This window comes from Clupea harengus, chromosome 13 (assembly GCF_900700415.2).
Source record: "Clupea harengus chromosome 13, Ch_v2.0.2, whole genome shotgun sequence".
Classification (NCBI taxonomy): domain Eukaryota; kingdom Metazoa; phylum Chordata; class Actinopteri; order Clupeiformes; family Clupeidae; genus Clupea; species Clupea harengus.
In genome coordinates, this window is record NC_045164.1 from 29,010,921 (window position 1) to 29,023,815 (window position 12,895).

At 38.2% G+C, this 12,895-nt stretch overlaps 2 protein-coding genes across 2 annotated transcripts; both read left to right on the plus strand.

Annotated features, from left to right (window-relative positions):
- Positions 1-6,931: 6,931 nt before the first annotated feature.
- LOC116223152 (zinc finger protein 239-like) lies at positions 6,932-7,718 on the plus strand (the record flags this gene model as incomplete). Its single annotated transcript, XM_031578737.1, has 1 exon — positions 6,932-7,718. A coding segment is annotated over one exon (786 nt), but the record flags the coding sequence as incomplete, so codon positions are not given.
- A 2,199-nt stretch (positions 7,719-9,917) lies between these two features.
- On the plus strand, positions 9,918-10,987 carry LOC122133440 (zinc finger protein 79-like). The gene is given in 2 exon segments (XM_042709661.1): positions 9,918-10,260; positions 10,262-10,987. Coding segments are annotated over 2 exon segments (732 nt in total). The 5' UTR covers positions 9,918-9,919; the 3' UTR covers positions 10,653-10,987.
- The last annotated feature ends 1,908 nt before the right edge of the window (positions 10,988-12,895 follow it).

The following is a 12,895-nucleotide window of genomic DNA, read 5'->3' on the forward strand; positions in this document are numbered from 1 at the left end:
AGTAAGAATTAAAGATAAATCAAAGCAAACATCTTAAATGACCACTTGAGAGCAATGACAGTATTGTAAACAGAAATTTCAAACACTTACTGCAGCTCTGTAAAAGCCTGGGTCTGTTAATTCCTTATGGTGGAAGGACAGGTGACTCTCTGGGTAGATTCACCTACTGCCAGTGGTGGACGAAGTACACTAACTACGTACTTAAGTGAAAGTATAGATACCTTGTGTAAAATATTACTCCAGTAAAAGTGGAAGTATGCACTTTGAAAGTAGAAGCATAAAAGTACCTTCATATATACTTAAGTATTAAAAGTAAAAGTACCTTAATGAATTATGGTTCTAATGGCCTTTTATCATTTTCACATCAAAGCTCCTGCTCAATCAACTGATATAAGGTGAAAATACTAATGCCACTCTTTAAATAGTGTCTTACATTTGTCTATTAAAAAGAGTATAAGCACAAAACATTGAAAGCTATCTATTGCCATTAGGTAAGACCAAGTGGTTATGAAATAACAGCACTAGAGAACAATTATTTAATTTTACATTTATTTGTAACTTAGTTGCACATTTAATTCTAAAAAATGTAGAGTAAAACATAAGTTCATTTACTATATCATATCTGTATGTCTGTGTTACCCTTAAACTCATAAATCCTGATTTATGTTTCAAAGAATGATAAATATCATTACAGGAACTAGTTCCACAAAATCAGAGAATGTGGTGTTATACTAGTTTGTGCTGAAGACTAGTGATAGTAGTGATATTCCCTACACAACCCTAGGTACAAACACAGACGAAAGTCAAAACAAAACACTCTATCTTGCGTCGCAAGGTGGTCCTTGACATCAGGGAGGCATTGGGCTGAAGATCTTGCAAGAGATCTTGAAATGATGGCTGCTCCACCACACTAAAGGGCTGGAGGCAGAAAGACACTTAAAATAAAATGAGTCCTTCCTTTCTTCCAATTCAAAAAGTTCGCCCAAATAAGGCCAAGGGTGTTCAGGCAAGTAAGTGTCAGCTGTTTCTTCCATCATTTCCATCATTCATGTAGCATTAAGTAAGCATGAGCATAAAACATCCTCAACATGCTGCAGTGGCGTTGTAACGAATTCAACATAGCTTGCGCTCAACGAATAAACGAAACTGACAAAACCGAACGAGCAGAGCAGAGCAAATCGCGCGCTGAGCCCTGATTGGTGTGATTGTGCACTCGCTTTGACCTCTCATTATTTGATTCGCTTTGGCAAAAAGGAACGATGTGGTTTGACTAAATGTAATGGAGTAAAAAGTACGAATTTTCACTTTGAAATGTAGTGCAGTCAAAGTATAAAGTCTCACCAAATAGAAATACTTGAGTTAAGTACAGATACATCTATATGTTACTTAAGTACAGGAACGAATTACATCTACTTCGTTACTGTCCACCACTGCCTACTGCTCCCCTCTCAGCAGTAGTGCAGTAGCTCATGCAGTCACAGATCCAAGTCTTATCATGTCTAAAAAAGAACAACAACCCTGAAACATCATCTGAAACAATAAACAAACACCTCTCCTCATTCTCTCCAAACTCTCAAATTTCTGTGAAAAATCTCTCTCAATATGAGGGTGAACCTCACAGCAAATATTCAAATTGAAAATATGATATTGTTTTTAAAAACCTTTACAGGGAAAATAAATTAGATCCTGCTCAAGAACCATTGACTGATGAACTACACAAACTAGAATAACCTGGACTCTCCTGTATCTCCAATGTAACTAAATGAAAAAATTCAACAACTCAAAAACAAAGAAAAACCATGTGGCTGATGGAAAACCTCTCTCTCTCTTTCTCTCTCTCTCTCTCGCCTTCTCTCTCTCTATCTCTTTCTCTCTTTATCTTTCTTTATCTCTCTCTCTCTCTCTCTCTCTTTCACAGGTGTAGAAACTATCTCTCTCTGAAACCTCCAATTAGGAAAACTGATGTAATTATGTAAATTCAGTCTTTATTACAATAAATCATGACACAGCGTCTCATCATCTCATTAATATAGCAGCATGAATGTTGGCATATTCGCTAATTATGCTGAAAGCTGTAACAGTTGACAGTGTTGATGTTTGTGATATGTTCTCTGATGTAGGTTGGATTAATAACCTGGTGCAGACTGAAGAAGAGGCTTTCTATAGCTGGGTAACGTCAGTAGTCACTGGGCAGGAACACATGGCTGAATACAGGTGTATCCATGAACCACTGATAATCAAGCTACTTATGGGGACGTATGAAATGTAGACACCCATTCATGCATGTGATGTCTGTGTTACTCTGCTACCTGCATGGCTATATTGTAATGTCTGCTGGTAAGTCTGTGTCTGTGATTTTAGTGGGATTACTGCAAAAATAAAGCTTTAAATTAGGTGAATTGCTGGATCCATCATGAAATATATGTAAACTGAAGAAGAGGGTTTCTATAGCTGGGTAACTTCAATAGAGTTCCCAATCCCACCTGTCTTCTAATTCCACATCAGTTTTCAGTTCACACCCCCACCCCCCTACTACACTCCTTCTCTCTGCAATTTCTGCAGGCTGAGCTATGACCAAGCCTACCTGAGGACCATCAGACGTGTATACAGTGCTCATACATATGGAATTCCTAACCATAATCCTTTGGCTTGCAAGTTTAGATTCCAGAAAGCTCCTGCAGCTGGTTGGTTAGGTTTGATTTCAAGAAGCTAATGGGTTAGATAGAAGGTGCATTATATTAACAGCACAGAGTGGAGTCAGATTACTGAACTCACATTTGTAAGTGATTATAAGGTTACTGATGGGTGTGAATGAAATGTAGGCTCCCAATCATTATTTTGGTGGCTGTATGGCCTATTTACCTCCATGTTTATATTATGTTTGCTGGTGAACCTATATGTAGATAAAAGTCTGTTCCTGTTTGTTTAGTAAGATCACCACCACAAATAAAGCTTTTTTTTATCATTCTGTGTTCTGTGTTTATTCCTGTTGTATTCTTAAAGTCAGTAACACGATGAAAAGGCCCTTCAATTCTACTTCAGCTGAGCATTCCATTCCCACCCACAGTCAAAACATAAACAAATAAAAAGGATTTCTGTACAAAGGCCGACGCCATTAAAACTCAATGATGCAATGATGCTCAGAGGACACACACAAGAGAACAGGCTTATCGGAGAAAAAGTTTACAAAAATACTTGATATATGCAATGACTGAAATATACACCGACCAATTACCAGCAACCTTGACCTGCAAAGAAGAAAAGTAATTTCTTGATGGAAATTAAAGAAGAATAAATCCATCACCTTTTTACTTTTAACATTTAAGGGCATGAATTTTAGTTTGTTGACTTCAACTTGTGCTTTAGTCGAACTAAAGGACAGATTTTTGAGAGATACTATGGGAATGTCTTTACCATGGGCTACTATGAGCTGTTTGTTACATATTCATTCTAAGCGATGTAAGAAATGAAGGACTGTTCATCAGAGGACGCAAGCAGGAGAACAGGCTTATCGCACAAAAACCTTACAAAAATACTTGATATATGCAAAGACTGAAAAAACACATCAGTGTTCTTAGTGTGGAAAGGCCTTTCGCCGAATGTCTCATCTCAAGAAGTACCAGAGGATCCATTCATATGATGTGCTGCCATATTATATATAGATGTATCAATGAATCACTGATGATCAAGCTACTGATGGGGACGTATGAAATGCTGCCCTGCTAACACATGATGGAGTATCACTTACTGTAATATTTTGGATTTTATGAGTTTTAAACTAAATGTGAAGTACATAATGAAGTATTATTTCTTCATATTTGAAACGTGTGATGTGGTAGAGATTGAAATAAAAATTGAGTACAAAAATGTGTGGGGTGGGGGGATTTGTGTTTGGGTGTGTACAACATGTAATTGACAAGCAGCAGTTAGCGCTTGTACAAAAAAAAGTAGTGTTTGTGCGAGCACTCGAGATTGATGGCCTAAACAGCACCTCATATGAAGATTGTCTACAGCTCAAAGATGTGTTGAGTGTCAGAGACGGGGAAGAAAGAAAGAAAGAGGACATGGGGAGGGCGGGAGGGAATACAGTATTGTCATTGAAAAGGGTAGACACAAAAAAACATGACTACCTCGAGAAAACAGGCTCTGCACTTAACTGATTGTGTATGTTATCTCTTATTGTTTGCTGATGAATCTCTATGTAGGTACAAGTCTGTTCCTGTTTTCAGTGAGAATACTGCCAAAATGCCCTTTTTAATGATGTTTACTGTATTTATTTCTGTTCTATTATTAATGTAGGGTACTTAAGCATAGGAGTGCAGACATTCTAGCAGGGCAAGATAGTCCACTGTCTCCAACATTCAAAGAAAACTAACAAATGAAAAGTGTCCAGTGTTAACAGGGCTAAATATCTGGGATACTGATGCCAGGATATGACCCTGTGTGTACTTCATCATAATCTATTATTTTAGTTCTGTTTAATTGTGATGTTTTCTTCACCAGTACTGAATCACTGATGGTCAGGCTACCGAGGGGTCTGTATGAGACATAGGCACCCATTAATTGGGTCTATGGTGTCTCTATGGCTTATTTACCTGCAGGTTTATAATTGAATGTATGCTGTTGTATGGGTATGTGGATAAGAGTCTTTTCCTGTTTGTTTATGGGACGTTCTACGAAAAAAAGAAACAAAGTTCTGTAAATTGACTCATGTGAATTGTATTCATTTCTGTTGTGTCCTTAATGTAGGGTACCTAATAATAGGAGTGCAGATTGTAGTTGAGCACGATATTCCACTGCCGTTCACAGTCATAACAAAAAACAAATAAAAAGTATTCAGAATTGACACACACACAAACACACAAAGCTTTAATGAAGATTGGATGCTTATATAAAGGTCTTATAATATCCTCTGTCCTCATATCAAGTTATAAACTATTAGAAAACTTAAATTCATTCCCACACACATACATATAGGCCTACCTAAATGCACACACAAACATGCAGTATGAAAAGCTTTGAAGAGCAATGGAGGGTTTCTTCAGTTTACCAGCCCACCCCACCTACCCCCATGACCTTTTAGTTCACACCTCCAACCCGCCCCAACTACCCCTCCCTTCCCAAACACCTTTCAGTTCACACATCCAGGAATGACCCATCTACCCTACTTTGTGTTGTCAGGTTGAACCCTGACCAAGCCTCTCCTCTGTCATTCTAATTTGCATTCCAAAAGCTCCTGATTGGTTAGGCTTGAATCCAGGAAGCTAATAGGTCAGACAGAAGATGCACTATATTAACAAAACCTAGGGGAGTCTGAACCAACCATCGTATGGTACACACTGGGATGCTCTGGGTGGATACTGAACTCACCAAGGTAAGGTAGACACTGGGATGCTTTGTATGGATACTGATCTCACCTTTGTAAGATAGGAACTGGGATGCTCTGGATGGATACTGAACTCACCGTTGTTAGGTAGACACCGGGATGTTCTGGATGGATACTGCATGTGTGTAATTCAGTTTTGTTAGGTTTAACACTAGGATGCTTGGATAGATACTCTATGAGTGTAATTCAACAAAAATACAACTCTACTGTAGTTCTTTATTTAACTATATTTTCCGTGCATTGAAGGAATGTTAGACTGGATTTCCTTTACAAAACAAAACTGAACTGACTGGTACTGGGATGCTCGGAATGATTATGTGTGTCATTCTTTGGAAGCATACTGTAGAAGTGTAAATCGCCAACAGTACAACTACACTGTAGTTCTTTTGTTGCACATGTTCACTATATGCAAATGTCTTGCATTGAATGAGGGTTTGACTTGATTTTCTTTGAAAAACAGAACTGAAGTCTGAAATGTCAGGACATACTGAAACATTACAACTGCTCATTTCAGTGAAGGAAGAGATCAAAGAAGAGGAATTTGATGATTTCCTGCAGGAGTATCTTTCTGCAATTCCGAAAGTGGAAGATAAGCCTGGACTGGAAGCTGACTGTAAGACTGAAATATACACATCACCAATCTTGACCCACAAAGAAGATGAGTATTCACCAGTGGAAATTAAACAGGAGGAAACATCTGATTTGAGAGAATATGGTCACCATGACTCTACTCCTACAGGTAAGTTGCACATTAGTTTGTATCATGAACTAGAACAATGTGATAGTTAAAATGAATTGAATATAACATCATGCTAATATGAAGCTGCAAGGGAACTTTTTAACTATTTGTCTCTAGCTTAAGGAAACATCTGGTTGCTGCTAGCGTGTGTTAATATCTGTAAATGTGAACTTGTGTCAATATGAAGCTGCACAGGCACCCCAAGGGTTTCTACCAATTATAATTTAAGGAGTAAAATTGAAGAGACTGTAACATCAGCTGGATAACTGGCATACAATTTAATATGATAATGACAATAATAATAGATGTATTCATATTTCAACCCATTGGAACTAAGGTTAGTTACAAATGTATTGAAAAACAAAATATACCCCTCTGGCTTTATCTTGTGCTTTACCTAATGAAATGTGAGCCCTATTGAGAGAATAGAGATACCATGGGAGTACCTTAATTATGAGAAATAATTTTGGAGTATGTTAAATTTAAAATATTTAAAATGTCTGCCATCATTTTGTCTCCAGATCTCTACATGTGTCTGAATCTCTGCTTACATTTAGAGTGCAGTCTGTAAGTGGATAATTTTATCCTAAAGGACTTCCAAGTACTATTCTAGCAAATAGCCAGTCATTGAAAAACACATTACAAAAATACAATACATGTGTTTTCAGTGTTGTAGTGCTAATGTAACAAATAAAGGAGAGTGAGGATTTTATTTAAAAAATGTCTTATTATGTTATAGGAGACGTTCAAAGGATCCATTCTAGCAAAAGGAGTACAGGGAAAGAAGAAAGAAAGTCATCAGACATCAGCAATCCAACACAATGAAGAAAAAACATGAATGCTCCCAGTGTTTCAGAAACTTTCCTGCATCTTCTGCTCTAGCAGTTCATCAACGAACACACACTGGAGAAAAGCCATATCAGTGTTCTCAGTGTGGAAATGCCTTTAGCCAAATGTGTAATCTCAAGGCACACCAGAGAATCCACACTCGGGAAAGGCCATATCATTGTTCTCGTGTGGGAAGACTTTACTGTATGGGTCAGCTCAAGATACACCAGATGATCCATACTGGGGAAAAGCCACATCAGTGTTCTCAGTGTGGAAAGACCTTTAGCCAAATTTCTACTCTCAAGGCACACCAGAGGATCCATACTGGGGAAAAGCCGTATTGGTGTTCTCAGTGTGAAAAGTCCTTCAGTACAAATGATAATTTCAAGAGCCACCAGAGGATCCATACCGGGGAAAAGCCGTATCATTGTTCTCAGTGTGGAAAGGCCTTTAGTCAAATAGGTAATCTCAAGAGACACCAGCAGATTCACACTGGGGAAAAGCTACATCAGTGTTCTCAGTGTGGGAAGTGCTTTAGTCAAACAGGTGATCTCAAGAGACACCAGCAGATCCACACTGGGGAAAAGCAACATCAGTGTTCTCAGTGTGGAAAGGCCTTTAGTCAAATGGGTAATCTCAAGAAACACCAGAGAATCCACACTGGGGAAAAGCTACATCAGTGTTCTCAGTGTGGGAAGTGCTTTAATGCCAAACGCAATCTCAAGACACATCAGAAAGTACATACTAGAGTAACTCACATCTAACCACCCATCAGATCACGGATGAAGGGGAAAAGCCTTATCAGTGTCTTCAGTGTGGAAAGGCCTTTAATAGAATATCTAGTCTCAAGGTAAATCAGAAAATACATCCTAAAGGCCTCATCCATGCAGTACACAAAAAAGCGCAATGTTCATCAGAGGACGCAAGCAGGAGAACAGGCTTACCGGACAAAAACCTTACAAAAATATTTGATCTATGCAAAGACTGAAAAAAACACATCAGTACCAGAGTACCAGGTACCAGAGGATAGCATATGATGTGCTTCCCTGATAACACATGATGGAGTATCACTTACTGTAATATTTTGGATTTTATGAGTTTTAAACAAAATGTGAAGTACATGATGAAGTATTATTTCTTCATATTTGAAACGTGTGATGTGGTAGAGATTGAAATAAAATCATTCCTTGATCATTTTTGTTCATATGACCTTATTCTAACCTTGTATTATATTATTGTATTATGGATACTGAACTCACCTTCGTAAGGTAGACCCTGGGATAATCTTGATAGATAGTGTTTGTTTGTAATTCAGTTTTGTTAGGTTTAACACTGGGATGCTTGGATAGATACTCTATGAGTGTAATTCAACAAAAATACAACTCTACTGTAGTTCCTTATTTAACTATATTTTCCATGCATTGAAGGAATGTTAGACTGGATTTCCTTTACAAAACAGAACTGAACTGACTGGTACTGGGATGCTCGGAATGATTATGTGTGTCATTCTTTGGAAGCATACTGTAGAAGTGTAAATCGCCAACAGTACAACTACACTGTAGTTCTTTTGTTGCACATGTTCACTATATGCAAATGTCTTGAATTGGAATGAGGGTTTTGACTTGATTTTCTTTGAAAAACAGAAACTGAAGTCTGAATGTCAGGATCTACTGAAACATCACAACTGCTTCATGTCAGTGAAGGAAGAGATCAAAGAAGAGGAATTTTGATGATTTCCTGCAGGAGTATCTTTCTGCAATTCCGAAAGTGGAAGAAAAGCCTGGACTGGAAGCTGACTGTAAGACTGAAATATACACATCACCAATCTTGACCCACAAAGAAGATGAGTATTCACCAGTGGAAATTAAACAGGAGGAAACATCTGATTTGAGAGAATATGGTCACCATGACTCTACTCCTACAGGTAAGTTGCACATTAGTTTGTATCATGAAAAACTAGAACAATGTCATAGTTAAAATGAATTGAATATAACATCATGCTAATATGAAGCTGCAAGGGAACTTTTTAACTATTTGTCTCTAGCTTAAGGAAACATCTGGTTACTGCTAGCGTGTGTTAATATCTGTAAATGTGAACTTGTGTCAATATGAAGCTGCACAGGCACCCCAAGGGTTTCTACCAATTATAATTGAAGGAGTAAAATTGAAGAGACTGTAACATCAGCTGGATAACTGGCATACAATTTAATATGATAATGACAATAATAATAGATGTATTAATATTTCAACCCATTGGAACTAAGGTTAGTTACAAATGTATTGAAAAACAAAAATATACCCCTCTGGCTTTATCTTGTGCTTTACCTAATGAAATGGAAGACCTATTGAGAGAATAGAGATACCATGGGAGTACCTTAATTATGGGAAATCATTTGGAGTATGTTAAATTTAAAACATTTAAAATGTCTGCCATCATTTTGTCTCCAGATCTCTACATGTCTCTGAATCTCTGTTTACATTTACAGTGCAGTCTGTAAGTGGATAATTTTATTCTAAAGGACTTCCAAGTACTATTCGAGCAAATAGCCAGTCATTGAAAAACACATTACAAAAAATACAATACATGTGTTTTCAGTGTTGTAGTGCTAATGTAACAAATAAAGTAGAGTGAGGATATTATTTAAAAAATGTCTTATTATGTTATAGGAGACGTTCAAAGGATCCATTCTAGCAAAAGGAGTACAGAGGAAAGAAGAAAGAATGTCATCAGACATCAGCAATCGAACGCAAGGAAGAAACAACATGAATGTCCCCAATGTTTCAAAACCTTTGCTGCACCTTCCGCTCTTGCAATTCATCAACGAACACACACAGGAGAAAAGCCCCATCAGTGTTCTCAGTGTGGAAAGACTTTTAGTCAAATGGGTCATCTCAAGACACACCAGAGGGTCCATAGTGGAGAAAAGTCATATCATTGTTCTCAGTGTGGAAAGACTTTTAGTCAAATGAGTAGTCTCAAGAAACACCAGATAATTCACACTGGGGAAAAACCGTATTGGTGTTCTCAGTGTGAAAAGTCCTTCAGTACAAATGATAATTTCAAGAGCCACCAGAGGATCCATACCGGGGAAAAGCCGTATCATTGTTCTCAGTGTGGAAAGACTTTTAGTCAAATGAGTAGTCTCAAGACACACCAGATAATTCACACTGGGGAAAAGCCATACCATTGTTCTCAGTGTGGAAAGTCTTTTAGTGGAATGACTCATCTCAAGACACACCTGATGATCCACACTGGGGAAAAGCCATATCAGTGTACTACATGTGAGAAGGGTTTCAGGAGTAGCAAAGATTAGAATCCACCAGATGACCCATACTGGGGAAAAGTCACATCATTGTTCTCAGTGTGGAAAGGCCTTTAGTCAAATGGGTAGTCTCATCAGACACCAGAGGATCCATACTGGGGAAAAGCCGTATTGGTGTTCTCAGTGTGAAAAGTCTTTTAGTAGAATGTCTCAGCTCAAGACACACCAGAGAATTCACACTGGGGAAAAGCCATATCATTGTTCTCATTGTGGAAAGACTTTTAGTAGAATGGGTGGTCTCAAGAAACACCAGATGATTCACACTGGGGAAAAGCCATATCAGTGTACTACATGTGGGAAGGGTTTCAGGAGTAGCAATACACTTAGAATCCACCAGATGACACATACTGGGGAAAAGACATCAAAAATGATTTGAGTGTTTTTTCAAGTATGTACAGTATATGTGGGGTGGGGGGGATTTGTGTTTTGGTGTGTACAACATGTAGTTGACAAGCAGCAGTTAGCGCTTGTCCTCTTCATTATTTACATGCTCCCCCTCGGTCATGTCATCAGCAGACATGGGATGTCTTTCCACTGTTATGCTAACGACACACAGCTTCATATCAAAACTGCCCCAAGCCCCACTGCAGCCATGTCATGTCTCACCGCCTGTCTTGGGGAGATAAAGGCATGGATGAGCAACAACTTTCTCCAGCTAAACAGTAGCAAAACCGAAGCCCTTCTTGTTGGCACTCCACACCAGGTTCAGTCATCCTCCTTAACTCATCTCACCTTCGACAGCCAGGTCATCCCCCTCTCCTCCACAGTCACTAATCTCGGAGTTAGGTTTGACCCTCACCTGACCTTTAATGACCATATAAAACACCTGTGCAAAACCTCCTTTTATCATCTAAGAAACATCTCCAAACTCCGCCCACTTTAACCCTATCAGATGCAGAGAAGCTTGTCCACGCCTTTATCTCCTCAAGACTGGACTATTGTAATTCGCTTTTCTATGGGATCACTGGCAAGAACATCCAGAAGCTGCAATACATCCAAAACAGCGCTGCCAGGATCCTGATGAGGGTCCGGAAATATGAGCACATAACACCAATATTACACTCACTACACTGGCTCCCTGTCTCTTTCCGGATTGACTACAAAGTCCTTATACTCACCCATACATGCATAAATGGGCATGCACCTCCCTACCTGCAAGAATTAATTACTCCCCAAACCTCCACCTGCACCCTCAGGTCTTCAAACAGCTCGCTCCACCGCGTCCCCAAAACAAAGCTCCGCACCATGGGCGACCGGGCCTTTTGCTCGGCAGCGCCACGCTTATGGAACAGCCTCCCTGACCACCTAAGGGCAACGCAGACGCTGGACTCCTTTAAAGCTGGACTAAAAACATTTTTATTCAGGAAGGCATTTCTGGCCTTGTGTTAAATCGTATGTTAAAATGTTAAAAAGTTTTCTATTATGCTTATGTTAATTCATTTTTATTTTATTGTATTATTATAGTTCGTTTTTAATATGTTGGCACTCTGAGATTCTTTTGAATGAAGAGTGCATTACAAATAAAATAAATTATTATTATTATTTAAAAAAAGTAGTGTTTGTGCGAGCACCCGAGATTGATGACCTAAACAGCACCTCATATGAAGATTGTCTACAGCTCAAAGATGTGTTGAGTGTCAGAGACGGGGAAGAAAGAAAGAAAGAGGACATGGGGAGGGCGGGAGGGAATACAGTATTGTCATTGAAAAGGGTAGACACAAAAAAACATGACTACCTCGAGAAAACAGGCTCTGCACTCACTGTATTAATGGGGTGGATGATGAGTGTCTTTTCCTGACAGAATGTAATAACTACAACATCAGGGAGACCTACTTTTCAGAAACAGGACATTTGCTCTGGGTTTAGAAAAATATAAAGAGAAGAAAGATGATCATTCCTTGATCATTATTGTTCACATGAATAGGGTTTACGCCTGTTGTAATCTTAAAGTAAGAATTAAAGATAAATCAAAGCAAACATCTTGAATGACCACTTGAGAGCAATGACAGTATTGTAAACAGAAATGTCAAACAGTTACTGCAGCTCTGTAAAAGCCTGGGTCTGTTCATTCCTTATGGTGGAAAGACAGGTGACTCTCTGGGTAGATTCACCTACTGCCAGTGGTGGACGAAGTACAGATACCTTGTGTAAAATATTACTCCAGTAAAAGTGGAAGTATGCACTTTGAATTTCCACTTAAGTAGAAGTATAAAAGTATTTGTCTTCATATATACTTAAGTATTAAAAGTAAAAGTACCTTGATGAATTATGGTTCTAATGGCCTTTTATCATTTTCACATCAGAGCTCCTGCTCAATCAACTGATATAAGGTGAAAATACTAATGCCACTCTTTAAATAGTGTCTTACATTTGTCTATTAAAAAGAGTATAAGCACAAAACATTGAAAGCTATCTATTGCCATTAGGTAAGACCAAGTGGTTATGAAATAACAGCACTAGAGAACAATTATTTAATTTTACATTTATTTGTAACTTAGTTGCACATTTAATTCTAAAAAATGTAGAGTAAAACATAAGTTCATTTACTATATCATATCTGTATGTCTGTGTTACCCTTAAACTCATAAATCCTGATTTATGTTTCAAAGAATGATAAAT